Below are 20,706 nucleotides of genomic sequence, written 5' to 3' on the forward strand. Positions count from 1 at the left end.
GACATTGTCTACATTTCGAGAGTCTTGAGTCCTCAAGTTGACTTGGTACCTCAAATCTACAGCCTCACTCGTTTTGCTTTTGTTGCAGCAAAGTTATCATTATAAGACAGCTGTTTTGAGACTACGTGATTTATAGTTATGATGGAATGTCCACGGAGACGTTTTTGCATCACAGTAGTTTTCAGGTAGGTTTTAATGAGTTTGAGCTTTGAGAAGCTCCTTTCAGCAGCAGCTACTGTAACTGGTAGAGTGGCAGATAATCTCAGGGCTACCCACATATTTGGGTAAATTGCTCCGAGTTCCCCATTGCTAAATGCTTTTTGGTGGAGAAAAGCCATGCAGATTCGAGCTATGCACGTTAAAGCTAACCAGACAACAGGCAGCAGTTGAAGCCTGAAGACACAGGCCCTCCTCCTTTGTATAATGAGGCAGAAATGCAAACGAAAATGTAAAAAGCACAAGCAGAAATATATAGCATTGAACAAATAAACAGAGTAAAAAAATACCAAGGAAAAATAAAAGAGACAGAAAATATTAAAACATACACATAAATAAATACATTTAAAAATAAGGTATTAATAAACAAAGTTGAAAATTGTAAAGGATAATAAATAAATAGGTAATTATTAAAAAGTTATTATAAAATTATAAATAAAGAAAATAATTAAATCAGATATATACATTTATGTCTCATTGAATAATTTAATTGCTGTCTACATTTATTTTTTTTACTGTATTTTTTGTGTATTTAATCGTTTGCTTATGTATTTATTGAATATTTATTTATTTCTGCCTATATTCTTAATTATGGCAGGATTGGTCCTCCACAGTGGTCTACCCAGTAGGACATAGTAGAAAAACTGTCCGCTATTTCTACACCTGAATTCTTTCCAACTTCCTCTCAGGTGGGAGTCACTGATGGAAACTGCTGCTATTATATTTTAAATTAGCGATGTTTAATCTGTCGTCCTTCCAAGTAAACCACCTTTGGCTAATCGTCCACTTGCTGCATGTAACGTTATGCTCGCTCTACCTTCTGCTCCAATTAAGCTAGCGATTTTCAACAGACATCGGCTGGCTGCAGCTGTACGCTTGTTAAAACTGTCCACTGCTGAAGGAATACCTTTTGACTAATACGCTTCATATAAGTTGTAGTAGGTTTTGGTAATTGCAGAAAATAGTATAGTATGACGATAGTATGGAGATAAAAAACCTCAGCCCTCAGTGCGCCCCTATAGATGCACGGTGCCCTTAGCACTTGCCCATACTGCCGTCAGGGCCGCCCCTGTGAGATATTATTGAAAGCAGAGTTCGTGTCCTGTCAGGAAAAGTATGGACCTTCTTCTAGTATTTTTCAGTGTAGGTGTCAAAATGGAAAACAACACAAGGGAAAATATTTGGATTTCTACACTTTTTTCAGCTTTATCATTCCCTAAAATTTCCAATTTGACATTTAGATTTGAAAACTCAGTAGGAACTAGCGTCAACCAGAGATTTCTGCAGCTCCTCCAGTGTTGCTGACTGCTGACATCTTGGCAACTTAAATGCCAAGTTTGTTGTCTTTGCTCAGTGGATAGGAAAAAAAAAATCCCCCATATTGACTTTTGTTAAGACTGTGAAACTGAACAAAAACATAGTTTAGTATATTTTAATCAGACCGCGTGACACAGGGAAGAGTAGACATGGTTAACTTTTATTGAAGGTGTTTTAGGAATTGGTCACAAATCCTGCTCTGATGTCAGAGCCGAAGATGTCCCTGCACCAAGAAGGACAACTCCTCTGACTGCTCACAAACAGTATTTATGTTTGAAACTGATGGATTTGGCAGTCTGATAACACTTATAAAGATTAAAACTGATGGCAGGTAATGTAGATGATTGTCATTTAGGACACGTTTAACAGCACAGGCAAAAGATTTATTTAAATTACCATGGGTAGTAGGTTTGACATCACATCCTCGTCTTTCTACAAATGTATTGGGGAACATGTTACAGGAAAGTCAATTAATTAGATGAGAAATAAGTTAGGAGGACCTAAACCAGTTTGCTATAAAGATGGGAAAGGTGCTTGTCAGGGGAAAACACTGACATCGATCAATAACGACCCGAATCAAGCCAATAATTATAGTGCACCCACTCCTTTTCTCACAGCAAAATTCCCAAATTCACTGACAATTTCACAAAACAAACAAAAAAAAAACCAAACACTTCAAGTCAAAGAAATTGTCATGATAAGCAGTGGCTCATATGGTACAGGTGTCCTGTTGTCCTTCTATTTAATGCAACGTCACATCTTCACTGTAAAGTACTTTTTATACATTAATGCCCCTTTGAAACCACCTGACTCAGCATGCTGTCGGAATTCATATACTGTAAAGGAAAAGTTACAATAAAAACTTTACATCTGTCAGCACAGAGAGCTCCAATAAATATATGAGACAACTGAACATCAGTCAGAGAGAACTTCCTGAGGAGCAGAAAGATGAGGGCCTATCATCTGTACACAGTCTCTACAGTTGACCTATAACTCCTGCAGTTACACTATTACAGCAGGTTTCTGCTGATATTAATGGCACAATACATTTAAAAAGAGTAAACACTTTAAAAAGTTCATGTTCCCCACCCGGTTTATTCCTTAAAATAAAATAAATAAAACAAATATGATGAAACATGGTCTCCAGTCATTCTAGTGCAACGGACATAAACACATGAAACAGTGCTTCACATCAGGCACAGCCATGATGTTTTTTCATCTTCCCCTATGTGTAAATAGAGCTAGCCAGCGCCCTTTACGTCACTTTCTGGTTTGTTACAGTACTTTACGGTTAAAAGTTAAATACTTAAGCTTTGAATAAAAGGAGGAAAAAAGAGAAAGGAAATGAGAAAGGAGAAAAATACACAAGACAGCATCAGTAGGAATTACTATAAAGTGGTTTTCCCTGTATTTGTAGTTTCTAAAGTAGTAAACGTCTCCACAGAGTAAACACACATAAAGGGAAGGAGATGCTGTGTCCCTCTCCGACATACCGGAGCTTCTCGCTCATATCCAAAAGAAAAAGGTTTGTTCCAGTTTTCATAGTTTAACGTTTTCTTTTCAGAACTTAATTTTTTTCACACTTGTCTCGATGAATCCCGTTCATCATGTTTTTTTTTCTTTTTTTCTTTTTGATCTTGATGCAGTTTCTTTGTAGTAAAACACCAAAGTACCAGCTTCAGGTTCCTTCACAGTTCTGTTAAGTGCAAAGAGTACACACACATCTCCTCTTTTGGTGGTGGGAGGGTTAGGTACCATCCCCGCCTCATGTCTTTGCCAGAACGTTCGACCTGATGAGACAAAAGAAGAGTATAAAACTCCATCAGGATTTTTCTCAATTGTGTTATTTGCACATAATCAAACAGGACTTCCACAAGCTCAAATAAAATGTAGTTGTTTCAAGATCTCAAATATTTATTTTGCTGAGTGATGAGATGGTTTTAAGTTGATTTCTTCTTCTGAATGCACAGTTGAGTTATACCAAAATCTGGAATTGCATGTAAGGAGTGAAACCTGGTGTGTCTAAGCCATAACTTTGCCTGTTCTCTCCACATAGGGCTTCTTTGGATTTTCAGACAGTGATCATGTGGGTAGACACTCAACTAAGGGAAATAGTGGGGCACTACTTTAAGGATTCAGAAGGAGAGATGGCTCCGTTTTGTAGTAGCTGGAGGAGCTCTATGGTAAATGTCAGTAAATGTCGGTAGAAAGTGTGCAACATCATTTTGGGCTGTACATTTCTGCACAATATTGTGCTGGACAGTGGAAGCTGCATTGATGTTCTGCAGCCGTACAACTGCTGTGGTTCTCTGGGCTGTCAGATAAGGACAGTTGCATCAACAGGAGCTCAGCCAGCACTTCTGAAATATGACCTTTATATTCTTAGTATGATATTAAAATGAGAAGGTAATGCAGATTATTTATGGAGACTTTGTTTGTATGAGAAACTATGTCCAGGTTTTTATTTAGAGTTAAGCCCAAAATTATTCATATCCCTGGCAGGTTCATAGAGTGCCTGTTGTCTAAAGCATATTAGATATCGTCTGAAAAAGATTTAACCTCTTTATGGAAAGCAATATATATTTACACACGAAACCACTGATCTGTTAAATATTAACCCTCAAAAATTAATATAAGCATACATTTTATGAAAACAGAAGCAGGTGAGTCATTTTTTCAAACCCAATCACTATGAGCATTTCTAGCAAAGAACTCTATGAAGAAATGTAGGTTGTAGTTTAGGACATAATAACATCTGCAGTTTAGTAAGAAGAGTACTTGTTCCACCACCATAAAGCTGTGGGTTTGAATCCAGCAGCCTCTGCTGCGCAAGGCACTAATCCCCAAGTTGCTTACAGAAATGTGAATTGTTTATGAGTGAGGCTGGGTGAAGGTGGCTCTTGAGAAAAAGTGCTTTGAGTTGTCAGTAGGACCAGAAAAGCTCTTTACAGGTTTGTTTTAACAGTTTCTCACCTGAGTGCTTTCCATCTGTCCTTCTCCACCTGGTTCTCAGGACTTTCACTTTCATACGATGCAAGGTAGAGTCCTGGGGAGGGGCAGGAGAAGAAAAGGACATGTTTAGAGGATTATTAAGTAAAAAAAATGAAAACTGTAGGCAGCCTAAAAAAACGCTTTAATGGCACAGTAGGAATTGAAGTTTGGGGAGTTAGGTGTGTTAATCTTTGCTTTTAGCACCAAATACATATTACACTACATTTAGTATTTGATAATAGTGGAAAATAGAAATTAAACAGATAAATTAAGTTACTGGAAGCATGAACTGAAGTCAGTTTCTACTTTTTGGATTTTTTTTTTACTTGACAAAGGCTGAAGCATCTATTTAAAAGAACAATAGGTCTGGGATGTTAGAGTAGGAATAAATAAATGTCAGTCAAGAGATAATCAGGGTCTCTGAGAATTGTCATCTCTGAGTTGGGAACATTAAACATCATCTTTATCACCCAAAAACTCAAATGCCTAAAAAATTGAGAACATAGGGCTGTGTTAGCCTAATTTAAATGCTCCTCACCGTCCTCGCTGAAGATGGGAGCAGTATGAAGGTAGAGCAGGATGGCCCGATCCTCCTCAAATGGACACTCCACCTGTTTCCATGTCATGAACTCTCCAACTTGTCGAGCCAACTCCATAAATTTCTAACCAGCAAACCAAACAAACCAAACTTCAAAATCCAAAGTCAAGTGGAAGAAACTGAATGAAAATGGTATGGTTGGACGAATGCCCACCTCGAAGTTGACGTGGCCGTTAGGCAGGCGGTTGGCGCAGCCTTCATTCAGGAAATAAATGTCTTTAATCAGCAGGCTGAAGAAGGGAATCACAATCTGGGTAGGACGGAAGCAGGAACAGAATTCATTTTATGATTAAATAATGACATCTAATGAACCAAAGCATGAATGCTTTCTGAATATGAGCAGTCATGCTGAGGCCTCACCTTTTCTCTGTTGCTGTTGGCAGTCTGAGAGCGATGGGCGGCACCCCTCAGGGCAGTCCTGTAGTTGTAAAAGTTTCCTGTGGGATCCATCTGATGCTGCAAACGGCAACAAAAAGTCAGCCTGAAGGTATTACCTGCCTATTTTACGAAGTCGGAGAAAGGACTGGGTTTACCTCAAGAATGAAGTATTTGGCAGTTTTGGTTTTGCTCCATGTCTTCTTTAGTCGTGATACAGGAGTCATGTTCATACCAGCTGCAGAGAAAATAGATGTTATTATTTAAAATCAAGGCCGGCATAGATATGGGCAATTTGTCACAAAGTTACACAAAAAATACTATAAAGGAAGAATTTTATCAGAAAAATAAATATTTGCCCATTTGAACAATTTACAAAATGCAAAGTGAGCAAACACAGGAAAAATCCAAATCAAATCAATACTTGGTGTTATTGTCCCACTAGTTCTTATAGGGAAATTTATGATCACCCAGTTATAACAAACAGGCACTAAAATTAATCAATTTCACATCTAGGTGGAAATTTATCCTGAATCAGACAGCAGTGTAGGGGGCTTAGAATGGGCGAGGAACAGCCAAACTCTGCTACCAACGTGAGGTTGTGGAAGACAGTTTCAAGGCACATGCAAGACGAAACCAAGGCACTGAATCAGCAGAGTCTCTACCAGGCAAAGGTTTCAAAGCAGAATGGAGTTTCAAGATGTACAAAGAAACAGGTAATAGGTAGAACATCAAGCTTATGTATTTCCCTTTAAAGTTCAGGTAAGATTGAATAGCGACGTGAGCTCTGAAACCTGCACAAACCAGTATATCTATCGACTGTCTGGAGAGGTCTGACAAGATCTATTCTTCATGAAACAGTTTCAGCCAAAAAAAAGAAAACTTCTGACTCAGACAAATTACCAAGTTCAGAACCTCAGAAGGTTCAGAAATATGGCAGTATGTGTTCTGGACCGATCACTCAACATTTGATATATGTCTGTAAGAGAAGGGAGTTTGATCACTAAAAGGCCAAAGAGCAGCACAATGACCGTGTGTAGACAACAGTGAGGCGCAGTGGAGGTTCACTGCAACTTTGCAGTTGCATTTCTGTAAATGGATTTGGAGTTAAGAGTAACAGTTTTCTTAATGCTGCAAAAAACAGGCAGATACATCATGCAATACAATCCCTGAGGCTTATGTTTGACCCCAAATTTAGTCTGCAGCAGAACAGCAACCCCAAAACAATCACCCAGTGTCATTAAGACCTCTCCTTTCTACAAAGAACAAGACGAAGGGCAGGTTGGCTACACCAAATTTTGATCTATATTGTTCTTCTGTTGGTTTCACTGCAGCTTTATTAATAGATCAAAATAAACTAATAGCTCTTATATTTTTAAAAACATTAGCTTACAGCATGTAACTGTAAAATAGGGAACTCACAGATGATGGCCATCAGGGAGTTGAAGTTTCCAATGTTGAAACACTCTCTGGCCACATCGATGAAGAACTCAATCACTGTGGCTCTCTGCTTCTTCTTCGCTGGCTGTAAGAAGTTGTCAAAATACTTTTCAGCTCATTTCTATGATTTTGGTTGAAGGAACACAAAACATCCACAAGGAGGCAGTAGTGGTCTTTAATACACCCCTTGGTTTGGTAATTAAAAGTGAATATTCAAGAAAATTGAGGAAAAAAATGTGCAAATTATAGTTTTCAACATAAATATATAAACATTTTGACATTAACTCCATATGATATTAAATAATTAATATAATTTCTGAGAAAAGGGCTTCACATCAGCACAGTATAACATTCAGTGTGCTGTTTCTGCTAAACTCCAGTGACAGAATAAGGGAGCGCCATCATTTGTCTCTCACCATGCAGATCTCTGTTGCTACCAGGTAGCACAGTCTGTTGAACCACCTGACGTAGGCTTCAAGGTTGGAGGTTTTCTTCTGCTCGCTGAAAGATGGCTGCTGTTGATACATACACACATACACAAGTGATTTGCTCCGACACTAATTAGCTTCCTGTGTACAGGCTGACCCCCTGTGAGAGTGTGAATGACAAAGACAGCAAGCTGAGAGTAAACTCGACAGGAATGGTGGAAGGCAATGGAAAATAACCAGCACAGGATGAGCAAAGGGGAACAGGAGTTCAAGGGACAGCAAAGGGAAAAGAAATCTCCATGGTTACATCAAATGTCCAACAATAGATAGAAGAACAGCTTAAAATGTATTTGCTGTTTCATACCTCATTCATTGAGGGTTAGAAAAGGCTGTGGATGAGTAAGTAAACAAACCTGATTATTATTTTTCTCAATGACAAAAGTAAAAATGTTTTAATGTTCCGCACTTTTGTCATGTCTTATCTGTTTGAAGGGGTTCATCTGGCGAGGCATTTAGGATCAGTAGGAGTACAAAATAACTCCTAATTCTAACCTCACAAGTCCATAACAACCTTTAAACTATCACAGTGTTACTCTTCCTTGGACTTATGACACCAGCTTTACCACTCAAGCAAAAATGTCTTGTTACTGATATTGAAGGTTCTGTTACAGGGCATCCTTCACTTAAATTCAGACTAGTCATATTTTCAGTTTGAGATACATTTATAATTGTCCTAAATCAGACATCTGAATTTGGCTGTTTAGGTGCCTTATTTCTAATTCAGTGCAACACGTGAATGTCTAAAATTATGATCAGTCACTACTGTCATTTCTAGGAATGTCTGTATCAGATCCCAATACCTGATCAAGACATCCCTGATGAAGACACCACCCTAAATATGTCTCTGCTTTGCACAGACAATTTTAAGCAATCATGGCTGACTTTTATCTGCATGGCTTGGAAAACCAATTACAGGTCTTCATCTAACAATCTGGATTTTCCAAACAATCTACGTCTTTATCACTTTTAACAATTACATTCACAACGAAAGAAATAGACTATTTTGGAAAAGGTATTAGCTCATCTTCCTTCACACACATATGAACTTGAGTGACATTTAATTTTTAATCTATGGGGTTTAATATGATGTCGGCCCACACTTTGCAGCTGTAACAGCTTCAACTCTTCTGGGAAAGTAATCCACAAGGTTTGGGTGTGTGTTTATGGGAATTTTTATAAATTTCTTTTAAAGATATGTTTTTTCAGCACTAGTGGCCTTTTTTTGACCCGGGATAGCCGCTTCGAGGACTATAGCCTCAGCATATGATCGCGTGCTTCGCCCCTACACCATCAGCACCACACCCAAGTTTATGGGAATTTTTGACCATTCTTCTAGAAGTGGATTTGTGAGGTCTTGGCTGACAGTCTCCTGTTGAATTCCTCCCAAGGGTGTTCTGGCTGGTTCAATCTTTTTATGGACCTTGCTTTGTGCACTGGCGTGCGGGCGTGTTGGAATAGGTAGGGACCAAACTGTTCCCACAAAGTAAGAAGCATGAAATTGTCCAAAGGAACTATGGGAACTAAGGGGTCAAGCAAGCTCCTGAAAAACAGTCCCACGGTACAATCCTCTCTGCACCAAACTGTACCCAGTTCAGTCATTGCCAGAGTGGCATGATGCATCACTACAACATAGAAGCAACATAGTGGATGTACAATAGTTCAGAAGAGCGCAGCTAAAACACTAGAACTGAAATTTTACTTCCTTCAAAGCGAAGCGCTATGTTTCTGAAGCCTACATTTGATTTACTGGAGTTGCATTGAAAAAGGTTACAAGCCGAATTATAACCAATACACATTAAAATAGAGAGTAAACATGCTAATGTTAGCCCAGCTCCTTAGCTGACTGCTCAGCATGACAACATTGTCAGCAGGAGCAAGATGTGAGTTAACTGAAGACTGTAGCTGAGTGTGTGGAGTCAGAAATGCCTTCAGAAACAAATGAGTGACACAGCATTATAGTGGCTTTCTTAACCTGGTTAACCCACCTTGGAGCTGCATACACTGCTGTGGGGGAAAATATCTGTTACTGTCAAGGGTCCAGAGGTCATTGGTGAATGAGCTGCTAAAAAGGAGTGTGATATTGTACTGAACTTTTATTGGGTACAAACAGTTCAGACATCTCTAATTATTAGGTTTATTTTGAAATATTGAAGAAAACAGATGAGGAAGGGGATCCCTTATTTTTAAGGTTGAAAGGTAAACGGAATGAAGCCTGAATACTTTTATAATTTGTATAATTCTGTTTTTGACCAAACAATCAGTCCGCTTAATTGGTTATTACATGTTTAATTATTGTGTACTTTATATTATGAAACTCAACTTGGGAGTTCAAAATAAAGTTTAAAGTAACAGACCATCTTGGGCCGATGCAGAGCATGTCTACTGTATATTAACTATCATGGTGCAATTATTTTGAACTCTTTCCTACATTAAATATTAAGCTGTGGATCTGACTGATCTACTGCAGTTCTGTTTTAGGTGTTTTAGTTTATTTTTCTCTACGCTGTTAGCTTTACATCCTCTTAATTCGGTAGAGAATGTCTGCTTAACGCTGCACTGACACCTGATGTCTGGAATCTGCAAACAGACATAAACAGACAGATTTATAAATGCACTTGCTGAAAGTTTACCTGTGTTCCATCCAGAGGATCTTTCTGAACAAAAGCTTGGACAAACTCCTCCGGTCCGATATGGCTTAAATGCTCCTGGAAAACAGACACACACTCATGTTTTATGGATTTTCATTAGTTTTTCTTATTTAATTTATGTTAATTCTGATTTCTTTTTCATTCAGACTTTTTAAATACATACAAATCCCAACAACATGAATAGTACAACTAGTCACAGACACATCGGCTGGAGCTGTTTGATTAATAATTATTTAATTTCAGTAATGGAGGCTAATCAATAGAAGGAAGTAATGACTCACTGATGTGACTCACAGGTATCATATTTCCTCCGAATGACACTAGGGACAATATTCCCTTCTATTAAAGCTAGCAGTCATGTGCAATTCGAAATGACTCAGTAGGCCCATCACAGTTTGAGATCAAATTTGATAAAGAGCCAGATAGTCAGTACCGGCATGAGGTTTTAAATCCACAGAAAGCATCATAAAATCCAGAATGTGTGAGCTGCACATGCCTACTTGTCCCTCTCTGCCTCTCTTCTTTGTGTGTGTGTGTGTGTGTGTTAGAGTGTGAAGCTATCAGGTCATATATATCTGCAGTGGTTTTATCCCCTTTGTTCGCAGCCTCGGGCACTTTGCTGCCTTCTGGGGTGATGTCACCGCTCAGACAAGGGTGCAGGCTTACTCAGGCATGTTGAAAAAAAAAAAATGCATGCGCAGAAATGCAGCTGAACGTGCCCACATCGAGACACATGCATGCGATTTGAGGGAAGCCGCAGTTTTTAAGTTTTATTTTTATATACTTGTTATTGCATTTCATTTATATGTTCTGTTTTAAACCATTTTTTATTACTCCATGCATCCTTCTAGTCCCTTTCCTTAAAATGATTGTTATTCAAAGCTCAGGACCCGGAAATGAACTAAATCTCCACTCATGCTTCATCGTCATTAGTACCCTAACACTCCCCCCACATCCTTCCACTCTCTTCCTTGTCCATCGTCGTTACCGTCTCTTATCCCGACCTCTGTCTAACCCCTCCGTACTACTCGCCCTACCTCCCTCCCTCAGGACTCACTAGCTCCACGTGGGTGAGCTGCTGTGCCAGCATGTAGGGGTCATTGCAGATGGAGAGAATGTCCTTCTGGATAGGTGGGGGCTTGGTCTTGAAAGCCACAAGCTTGTCAGAGATGGAGGAAGCGTTGAGGGAGACCTTGAAGAAGCTCTCTTCCCCCTGGCTCATCAGGGCCAACCTCTGGTTCAGCTTCTGCAGCATCTGGTTTAGAGTTTTCCAGTACGCCTGGAGAGGGGAGGAAAAGGGAGGACAGATGAGCAGAGGAGTGGGGAAGCTATCAATAACATCTTTGATGAATAATTTATTAATGGTCTTGTAGAACAGTGATAGGCATGAATTAGAATGACTGGGGTGCCACATAGTGAGCACTCTGGTTGTAGAAACAGCATGCTACAACTTTTAAAATGTGCTTAAATAAAAATCATACCCCTTAAATATTTTCCCATTTCAAAACCCAAAGCTTTCAGATATTTTATTAGGATTTTATGTGATCAACCAACACAAAGTACTGCATAATTGTGAAGTGGAAGAGAAATAGTGATTGTCGTGGTTTCTAAATTTTTTAGAAACAAAAATTTGAAAAGTGTGAGAAAAGCATCTTTCATCTTCTTCCAGGATTGTTCTGTATTTATTTATCCATACTCCTAACAACTCTGATCAGCTTCTCTGTCTCTGCTGAAGAAAGGTTTCCCCCACAGCATGACGCTGCCCCCACCATGTTTCACCTTGCAGATAGTGTGCAGTGTTAGCTTTGCATGCAGGGCAAAAAGTTCAATTTAGGTCTCATCTTGTCAAAGCACCTTCTTCCACATGTTTGTTGTGTCCCTTACATGGCTACTGGAAAACTGCAAATGAGACTTCTTGTGAGTTACTTTCAAAAATGCCTTTATTCAGAAAAGGCTTTTCTCCTGCCACTCTTACAGGCCAGAATGTGTTGAATGCATGACTAATGTTTGTCCTGTCAACAGATTTTCCACCTGAACTTTGGACCTCTGCACCTCTAGAGTTTCCATGGGTCTTTTGCTAGCTCCTCTGATTAATCCTCTCTTTGCCCAGCCTGTTAGCCGAGGTAGTCTGCTATGTCTTAGTAGGTTTTCAGACTCTTTCCATTTTCCGATGATGGCCTGGATAGAGCTCTGTGAGGTGTTCAAAGCCTGGCTTATTGTTTTATATATTAATCCTTCTTCACTTCTCAGCAATTTTATCCCTCATCTGTCTGCTGTGTTCCTTGGTCCTTATGTTCAGTGATTTTCTCTAACAAACCTACAAGGCTTTCACAGACCTGTATTTATTATGCGATGAAATTAACACAGTCTTTATTTACTAATTAGATAACATCTGAAGGCTATTGCTTACACTGGATTTTATTTAACAGTTTCAGACTAAAGCGATTGAATGAAAATACACGGCAAATGTTTCAGATTTTCATTCGTATAAAAAATGTGAAAGCCTTGCATTTTTTTCCTTGCACTTCAAAAATAAGCACAATTTTGTGCTGGTCTCTCACATAAAATCCTAATAAAATACATTGAAGTTTGTGGTTGTAATGTGACAAAATGTAAAAAAAAGTTTAAACAGAATGATTACGTTTGCAAGACATTGCAGCCTCAAATTAATTTAGACATAAAAGTACATGTTCATTTCGCAAAGAAACAAATTAGGGCAAGAGAAGTTATTAAGCTCAAGACTAAAGGTTAAAATGTCACCGTTTGCTACAGTGTTGCAGTAATGTGTTCAGCGTTTTGTGTTTAAGAATGTCTGAATCTCTGAGCCCCTCCCTGCAGATGGCTCCACACAGAGGCCATTAGGTCAGTCTGTCTCACAAATGACCCAGAGCCAAGCTCCCACATGCATGCACACACTCATGCTGAGGACAACCAGCTGTAAATAGCAGCGCATTTATCACCACCTGCCCAGCATCCCTCCACCTCCTTCCATTTTTCCAGCTCCTCTGCTCGGACTTCATCACTCTCCTCCTTCACCCTTCTTCTTCTCTCTCTCTCTTCTCTGTGGCTCTGCATCCCATCCCCATCTTTCTATTCTGCATCAAAGCCACTCCTTTAATATCCTTCCTTCCTCCCTCAGCTCCACTCTCCTGCCGTGTAATATTGTACAACAGCTGGCTCCTCAGCTGACGCTGACATTCTGACTTCTGTCAGCCACCACAGCGATGATAAGAAATCTTGCTCTTTATTAATTCTACCACATCTGATAACAATGCAACTCTTCCTTACTCAAAATTAGTCAAATATGGATGTTCAACGTCCCTTTTAACGCTGAAGTTTTCCTCTTTAGAAACATTTTTTGACATGTGGGGAAGCCAAAAACCCCAGTGTGTCAGCAACGGTTCCCTGAGGCAGTTTACCCTCAGGGCGCGCTCTTCGGGAACTCATGATCTGAACGGAGCTATTCAGCTATTTTCAACCGCCAAACACGAAACTCTGACACTGTCGGTCTTTAACGTGCAGAATTCAGCTGTAGATCAGTTCCCTACAGACTGAAAATGGAAATTCAATTAAACTATGACACGAGGAGTGAGACGAGCAGGGAGTAGCAAAAAAAAGGACGTAATGGCATAAAATAAACTGAGGCTGCCTGTCTGTGATACACAGAGCCTTGCAAAAGTATTCAGAGCCCTTGAACTTTTACTAGGATTTTATGTGACAGACCAACACAAGATAGTGCATAATTGAGAAGCAGAAAATTGATACCTGATATTTAAAGTTTTTTGCAAATAAAATCTAAAGAGTGTGGCGTGCTTTTGTATCCACCTTCTTTACTCTGATCCTCCTAAATGAAGTCCTGTGCCACCGATTGACTTAAGAGGTCACTGAATTAGTCAAATTGTGTGTAATTTCATCTCAGTATAAATATAGCTGTTCTGTAAACACGTCAAAGATTTGTTAGATTGAGTCTTTCAAGCTACATAAATGATAATAACAGCATGGTGGTGGTGGCATTTTCACACTTTAACATGTAAATCTTTGCTTGAAACAAAATAAAAGCTTTTCTTGCTTTGGAGGTAAATTATTTGTGTAGATTCATTGATTAGGTGAAATTAATTTCCAGTTTAATAAAAAAAACAATCTGGTCAGATTAGTCAAAAATGTAATGTTTTGGCCTATATGTGTAAAACTAACACTGCACAGTACCCTGAACACACCAACTCCACAGTGAAACACAGTGGTAGGAGCATTATGCTGTGGGGTTGCTTTTCTTCAGCAAGGACAGGGAAACTGATTAGACCTGAAGAAAATATAGATTTTTAATTGTAAAAACTGTTAAAAACCATGTATCATCTTACTTCCACTTAACAATTATTCACCTCTTCATATTGGCAGATCGCATAAAATTACAATAAAATAAGTTCATTGCTGTAGAAAGATAATCTTAGGGCACCTCATCACATGGAGCTATCCTGCGGATGATGTCTTTAAGGTGTCCGACCATCTTCTCGTCCCTGAAGTCTGATGGGAATGTTTCCGTCCATTCTGTCAGCAGCTGCAGGATCTTAGGACCAAACTTGCGTACTTTAACCTGTTGGTTAACAAATGAAAAGTTTAAAAAAAATGACTGCTCTTAACATCCATTGCTTTTGAGCTGCATCATGCACAAACAGGAGCGTGTAACAATGTTCGGTGCGGTGCCGACCGTGTCAAGCGGGCTCTGATCCAGCTGCTGCTGCTTGATGCACAGCTCGCACACCCTGGAGAGCAGCTCGGAAGGAGGAATGAACAGACGGGCGCTCAGCAAGAGTGTAAATACATAGGCTTTCTGTGGAAAGAGACAGGAGGACATTTAGTGAGACGCTCCCACAACAGCATCCATAAAAGCAGTGCTGCTGGCTGTAATTAAACTAAGCAGAGACTTGGGGCTAATAATCAAATTAGCACGGCTGGCACTGAGACTGTGAACTGAAACAACTCTCTCAGGCCGCAGTTCAGTGTTTTAGTGTTTCTGGCGATTCTTATCTGGAAGATGATCACAGGGAGGGTTTTAATCAAGCTGACATGGAGACGCATGGATGCAGGTCAATGACAAACAGAGAAAAAAGAAGAAAATGTTTCTTGTCATGGTTTTGTAGCCAAACAAAAGTAAAGCAATGAACAGGCATATTAAGAATTTAGAGCACAGTGTTTTGTGTGTTACTGAATTATAGATTCAAGGCAACATTTTTAACATTTCACCACATTACAACTGTAAACTGCATGTATTTATTGGAATTGTATGTCATAGAACAGCATTTAGCAGTATGACAGTGTTTTTTTGTTACAAATAACAAAAACAAAATGTGACATGAATTTGAATTCAGCCCCCCTGAGTCAATACTTTGTGGAACCACCAATTGCGTTACAGCAATTAGAGCTATTCTAACACCTAAATATACCTTTAAACCACTTTAATGTAGCTCTGGCTGTTTAGTGTCTTTGTCTGGATTGAAAGGGAAATCAAGACTTCAAGCCTCTCACAGGTTTTCTTTTAGGACTGTCCTTTATTTAGCTCCCTCAATGATGGGGACCCTCCCTGTCCCTGCTAAAGAGAAGAAACCCCACAGCATGATGCTGCCAGCACCATGCTTCAGCACACTTAAGAGTTTTGAATTTAAGCCAAAAAGTAAAACTTTGGTCTAATCTGACCACCTCTTTCTGCATGTTTGCTATGATGCCCTAGAGCCTAAACTGGAAGCACAACTCTTTCTTTCAAACAATATTCTTGATACTTTTCCATTAAGGCCAGATAAAAGTGGTCTGAATACAAGTGTTCATCCCAGTTTTCACTTTTCTTAAAAAACAATAAAAACATAGAAACCAAGCAACCCTTTCCTTTCACAACACCATTAAGCACTACATTATCCCATTAAAACCTAATAAAATGTAAAAAAATGGAGTTTGTGGTTGTAATGTCTAAAAATGGGAAAAACATTAAAGTTGATATGAGACTCCAGTCCTATAGCTGTATGACTAAAGGGACTGCAGCCATCCAGAAGAGGAGGACTAGAGTAATGTTGGTCCATATCATCAACCAAAGGAGTTGAAAAAGAGTTGAAATGTGTCACTTTTCAATGTTGCATTAGATGTCATCGTGACTTGACCTCTGTGTGTGTCACTTTTCCTAACCTTAGTCATCTTAATTTCTCAATATGTCATATTTCAACAATTGAATTTTCTTGTGGGAATTATTAAAGCATCATTTAATTCAATAGGATAATTCTCTGGGTTTAGTTTACCTCCGGGTAGTAGTCCGCAGTGGGGACCAGGTTCTGGATCAGGGTCTCCAGGGAAGCAGAGGTGAAAGGGGGACCGTCAGTCAGACAAGCCGCTGGCCCGGGGCTCTCCTGAGGGGCTTCCTCCTCTTCCTCCTCCCCAGGCTCAGCGCAGGCCAGGTGGGGGCTGAAACCACTGGGAGTGGTAAACATGGTGCCTGAGCACACAGTCTGGGGCATTCCTGACTAAAACACAAACATAGAAAATGCTGTAAGTGTCGCAGAATGAGGAAGAGGAATAAAGGAAATAAGTCTCATACAAATTCAGGTCTGTCTCTGCATGTACTTTCCTAGTAATAACCCTATACGATAAAAAAAAAACATTGTGCAGTTAGATTTGTGGACAATCCCATTATCTTCGGTAAATCTGGTTTCCAATAAGGGAATTGATGGCAAAATTAGATTAACTCCGGTTCACAGAATGCTGAAGACTAAATGATAACCCATTTAGCTCAGCGTCTTGATTAGTTCGCCTGTGCTTTTTGCTGCCCTGTCAGATTGTAATCATGAGTAACCCCAAACAGTTGCCATAATTACTTGTATCATCTTTGTTCACTTGTATAGAAAACTAACGTTTAGGTTTCACCGAATTATAATACTAATATTAGAGAGCTGTTTAATATTATAAATATTAAACAGCTCTACCTCTGTTAAGCCTTGGAAGATTTCCATCACAGCCGGTTAAAGTTACGTTTTATGTCATATCCTCCCTAGCTTCTCATATTTGTGGAGGTTTTGTTGACAAAGCCTTCAACAAAAAGAATACTGTAATATTATCACCTTTATTTACTTCTTAGTTTATTGCATTTCATCCTGTTGTATAATCGTTATTATATTGCTGACACGTATGCTGTGACTGGGACTGTTGAATGGACAAAAAATATGTTTGTGTTTACTTTTGTGGTGCTTGGGACAAAAAACATCACCAAATTTGAGCTAATAATTAAAGTTTCTTTGAAAACAAAAGTCAGAAGATTCGAGACATATGTCTTAATGCATATATTGGGATAATCCCTTGGTTTTCTGATGGAATTTTTAACTACTACCTTTATCATTGAACCTGCAGCACAACGTCTGTTATTTAAAACAAAGTTTACACAAATGTCTTAAAACTGGCCCGTCAGACCTTAAGGAAAACCAGAATTGGTACCGGCAAATAAAAGTCTGATTAATGCATGATCAAATGTGATTTGTTTCTCAGCGTCCGAACAAAATATAAAACACTTTAACAAAAGGGAACTAGGATATTAGTGTTTTGAATAAAATGTTTTATTTTGTTCTAACGTTTAGTATATTTATTTTTGGCCCTGTGGTAAACTGGCGACCTGCCCCGGACAGGCTCCATAAATAGATGTTTTTCTTTTTAAAAAAAAATAATAATAATAATAATCGGAGTTGGCTAATACTGTATTCCCTTAAAAAGATCAGTGATTAGCAGGTCAATAAATCTACTTTTTTTCCCCAAATTGAAAAAAAAATACATCAAAACTAAGAACTTTTAATTATTTTATTTTTGTAACAACATTAACTAAGAGAATTTACTTTTCTGAGTTAAGAAAAAATACATAAGAATAGAACATATGCCTTGATGCCTCAATGGGGATGATCTTGAAATTCATAAATTTTCTCTTCTGGATTCAAAACCTAACATCTTTCCAAGAACCTGCAACACACTGAAAAATATATTTTATCTGTTGTAGGAATCAGTCAAAATAAGAATCGGAAGGTACTGAAATCTGGCTTTATTGATTTCAAATAACCAGAAATCAGTAAAGCCTGGTTGATGCATCTTTAATAATGACATGGTGATCTCTTTGAACTTAATTTAAATTCATGTGCACATAAATGTTCATTAATCATGAGGCTAGTTAATTACTAAAAGGAATCATTTTCTCACTCTTTCCGCAAGTTGATCTGTTTGAGTCTTTATATTGGTCTAAATTTTTACTAACCAGTTTTTGTTTTTTTACTGTTTTCAATTCATCTCCACATCAGACACTCTTGATCCATTCACTTAGTGACCCGCTTTAAAAATCAGGGTAAAAGTAACCTGCCCCCCAAAACCGGCCCCATCTTCCACCCCAAACGGACAGTAGAGAAGGAAAATGGGTCAACTGAGTTGCTGTGGAGACTGCTGTACCTTGCAAGCACTTATGCGGCCCCAACGCCGCCCTGTACCTCTTTGTCTTTATGAAAGCTGTGGCTAAGACGTTTCAACGAGTCAACAAGCTTTGCCTTGCACACACAAGCTACAAAACCAGAGAGCACCGTTATCCTTAGAGTGGACTTTTCATCTCACAAACATTAGAATCTTCCTTTAATCCCAACATTTGAAATACAAAGTGCGTCCAAAATAAAAACCAAAAACGCAAGACATATGTGTCCCTCGCCTCTCACAGATCAAAACCGGTGACATCCACTTTTATCAGGTTTAATCTTCAAGGATGGTTTCATTCTCGAAGTTCCCCTCGTGGCTAAAAAGAAAACAGTTCTACCGCCAGGCATTACAAGAAGGTCGGTAAACCACTGGTGTTGATGGTGAAACCTTGGGCAACACTTATTTCAAAACTAATCACATTTCTGCTGTTTGTAGCAGGAAACCAGCCAGGACTGAAGCAAAATACAAGCATAAACTAAACCACTTTGATTTGTACAAGCTTTTGAAAACCATGCATCATTTCCCATCCACTTCACTGTTTTGTACTTGTTTGTGATGTTCTGTCACAAATAACAGTGATAAAATAAATTGATGTTGGTGGTTGTGGGTATAAATACCTTTGCAAGGTGGAGCTTTACTAAACTGCTACAAACCAAAAAGATCAAGTGTTACCGTAAAAAGTTTAGAAAACAAAATGTCGAACCACCTTTCAGACAATGTTTCATTTTATTCTAGGTTTGCTACTTTGATTTTACTCTGATGTCATTGACCCCAGACACTGTGGGTTCCAGGGGTGAGAGGTCAAAGAAACAATCCTGCGCTGAAAGGAAAAAAAGCTCCTGTGACTCAACTTTCCTTTGTCCCCCTACCTATTAGCACTTATTTATGCACTTTTGCACACTAGACACAAATACCTGCAGACAGGCAGACAAAGGGCTGGGGGATGGGAAGCCAGTCTTCCTGAAAGCCGTTATTAGGGTCTTCCTTCCTACCTTTGCTACTGTTGACACTATGCCTACATATCTCATAATGTCTGTAGTGAGTGTCAACATGCTCCTCTCTGCTCCACTTTACTCTGTGGTACACTGACAACAGAGTATAAATAGCAAAAATACAAAACTAACTATTAGAAAATGTGAAGTGTTATTTAGCACCAATGGGAAAACTCCAGTAGATGATTTAAGCTTAAACTGTCAGTTTAAAAGAGTCAGAAACCACAGAAGAAAACCTCAAAAGCAGCTGTTGAATTTGCTTATTATTATAGCAGAAAAACTGCTCTCCTTTTATAAAAGTTAAACCTTTTCTCTCAGTTACATCCCCAAACTGCCAGGTCCAGGATGTCCTTTCAGCATCATCCACTAGATTGGATTACAACAAGCATTCACAGCGAAACCACAGTGTAAAAAAACACAGAGATGATCAAATCCAGCCTTCCTTTGTGTCAACAGCAGCAGAGGAATGATTTATGGGAACTAAAAGAACCTTCCTCATGATGACTGACAGCAGAAATATCTGTTCAGCTCTAATTGTCTCTGTGATAGTGTTTGTGAGGTACTTCATGCATGCCAACGAGTACTTCCACCTCACTTAGAGTCTGTTGTCATACATGTTTTGGAGTTTTATCCTGAGTGATCACACTGTCAATAGTTTCTTCTATTGCTTCCAAAAATCTCAAGCACCCTTTTTTCCCCAACCCGATTTTGTATTCCTTAGCTTTCCACTCCTCCCCCAGCAATTGTCAGACTCTGATTTATGATTTCATCACAGTTCTGCCAAGCAAGTCTGCAGTATGTCACCAGAACTCAGCTCATCACTAAGCGTGTAAATAAACCAGTCATCACTTTGTGACCTTGTGTGTCTGTTCAAGTAAGACTGAATCCAGGATTTTATGGTTCACATCACAGAGAGCAGGACAAACACTGATGCAATCTTAAAGTTGAGGCTTGAAACACCTTGATTTTTTTCTTATTTATTCATTCAGGTGCAAATTTGCTGCCATGATTATATTTTTCCTGTAACATGTCCCAAATTTGGATCTGACAATCACCTGAATGACTCCGAAGAGTAAAGATTGTGTAGTTGCAAAATAAGCCCAATCCATCATCCACCCACAACTACGCTTAACAGCAGGTATGAGACATGCTGCTGTCTTTTGCAT

General features: G+C 38.9%; 1 protein-coding gene across 1 annotated transcript in view; it reads right to left on the reverse strand.

Moving 5' to 3' along the window:
* Nucleotides 1-1,672: 1,672 nt before the first annotated feature.
* LOC124860872 (ras-GEF domain-containing family member 1C-like) overlaps nucleotides 1,673-20,706 on the reverse strand; it is a 33,237-nt gene continuing 14,203 nt past the window's right edge. Inside the window, exons 2-14 of the mRNA XM_047354467.1 lie at nucleotides 16,355-16,576; nucleotides 14,779-14,901; nucleotides 14,527-14,664; nucleotides 11,131-11,352; nucleotides 10,056-10,130; nucleotides 7,354-7,452; nucleotides 6,920-7,022; nucleotides 5,656-5,735; nucleotides 5,483-5,578; nucleotides 5,277-5,372; nucleotides 5,063-5,186; nucleotides 4,507-4,579; nucleotides 1,673-3,323 (exon numbers count right to left, since the gene is read on the reverse strand). Coding sequence (XP_047210423.1) covers nucleotides 3,299-3,323; nucleotides 4,507-4,579; nucleotides 5,063-5,186; nucleotides 5,277-5,372; nucleotides 5,483-5,578; nucleotides 5,656-5,735; nucleotides 6,920-7,022; nucleotides 7,354-7,452; nucleotides 10,056-10,130; nucleotides 11,131-11,352; nucleotides 14,527-14,664; nucleotides 14,779-14,901; nucleotides 16,355-16,570 — 1,470 coding nt within the window. The 5' untranslated portion in view covers nucleotides 16,571-16,576 and the 3' untranslated portion in view covers nucleotides 1,673-3,298. The remainder of the gene's footprint in view (nucleotides 3,324-4,506; nucleotides 4,580-5,062; nucleotides 5,187-5,276; nucleotides 5,373-5,482; nucleotides 5,579-5,655; nucleotides 5,736-6,919; nucleotides 7,023-7,353; nucleotides 7,453-10,055; nucleotides 10,131-11,130; nucleotides 11,353-14,526; nucleotides 14,665-14,778; nucleotides 14,902-16,354; nucleotides 16,577-20,706) is intronic.

The sequence above is a fragment of the Girardinichthys multiradiatus genome, chromosome 23, assembly GCF_021462225.1.
Source record: "Girardinichthys multiradiatus isolate DD_20200921_A chromosome 23, DD_fGirMul_XY1, whole genome shotgun sequence".
Taxonomy (NCBI): Eukaryota; Metazoa; Chordata; class Actinopteri; order Cyprinodontiformes; family Goodeidae; genus Girardinichthys; species Girardinichthys multiradiatus.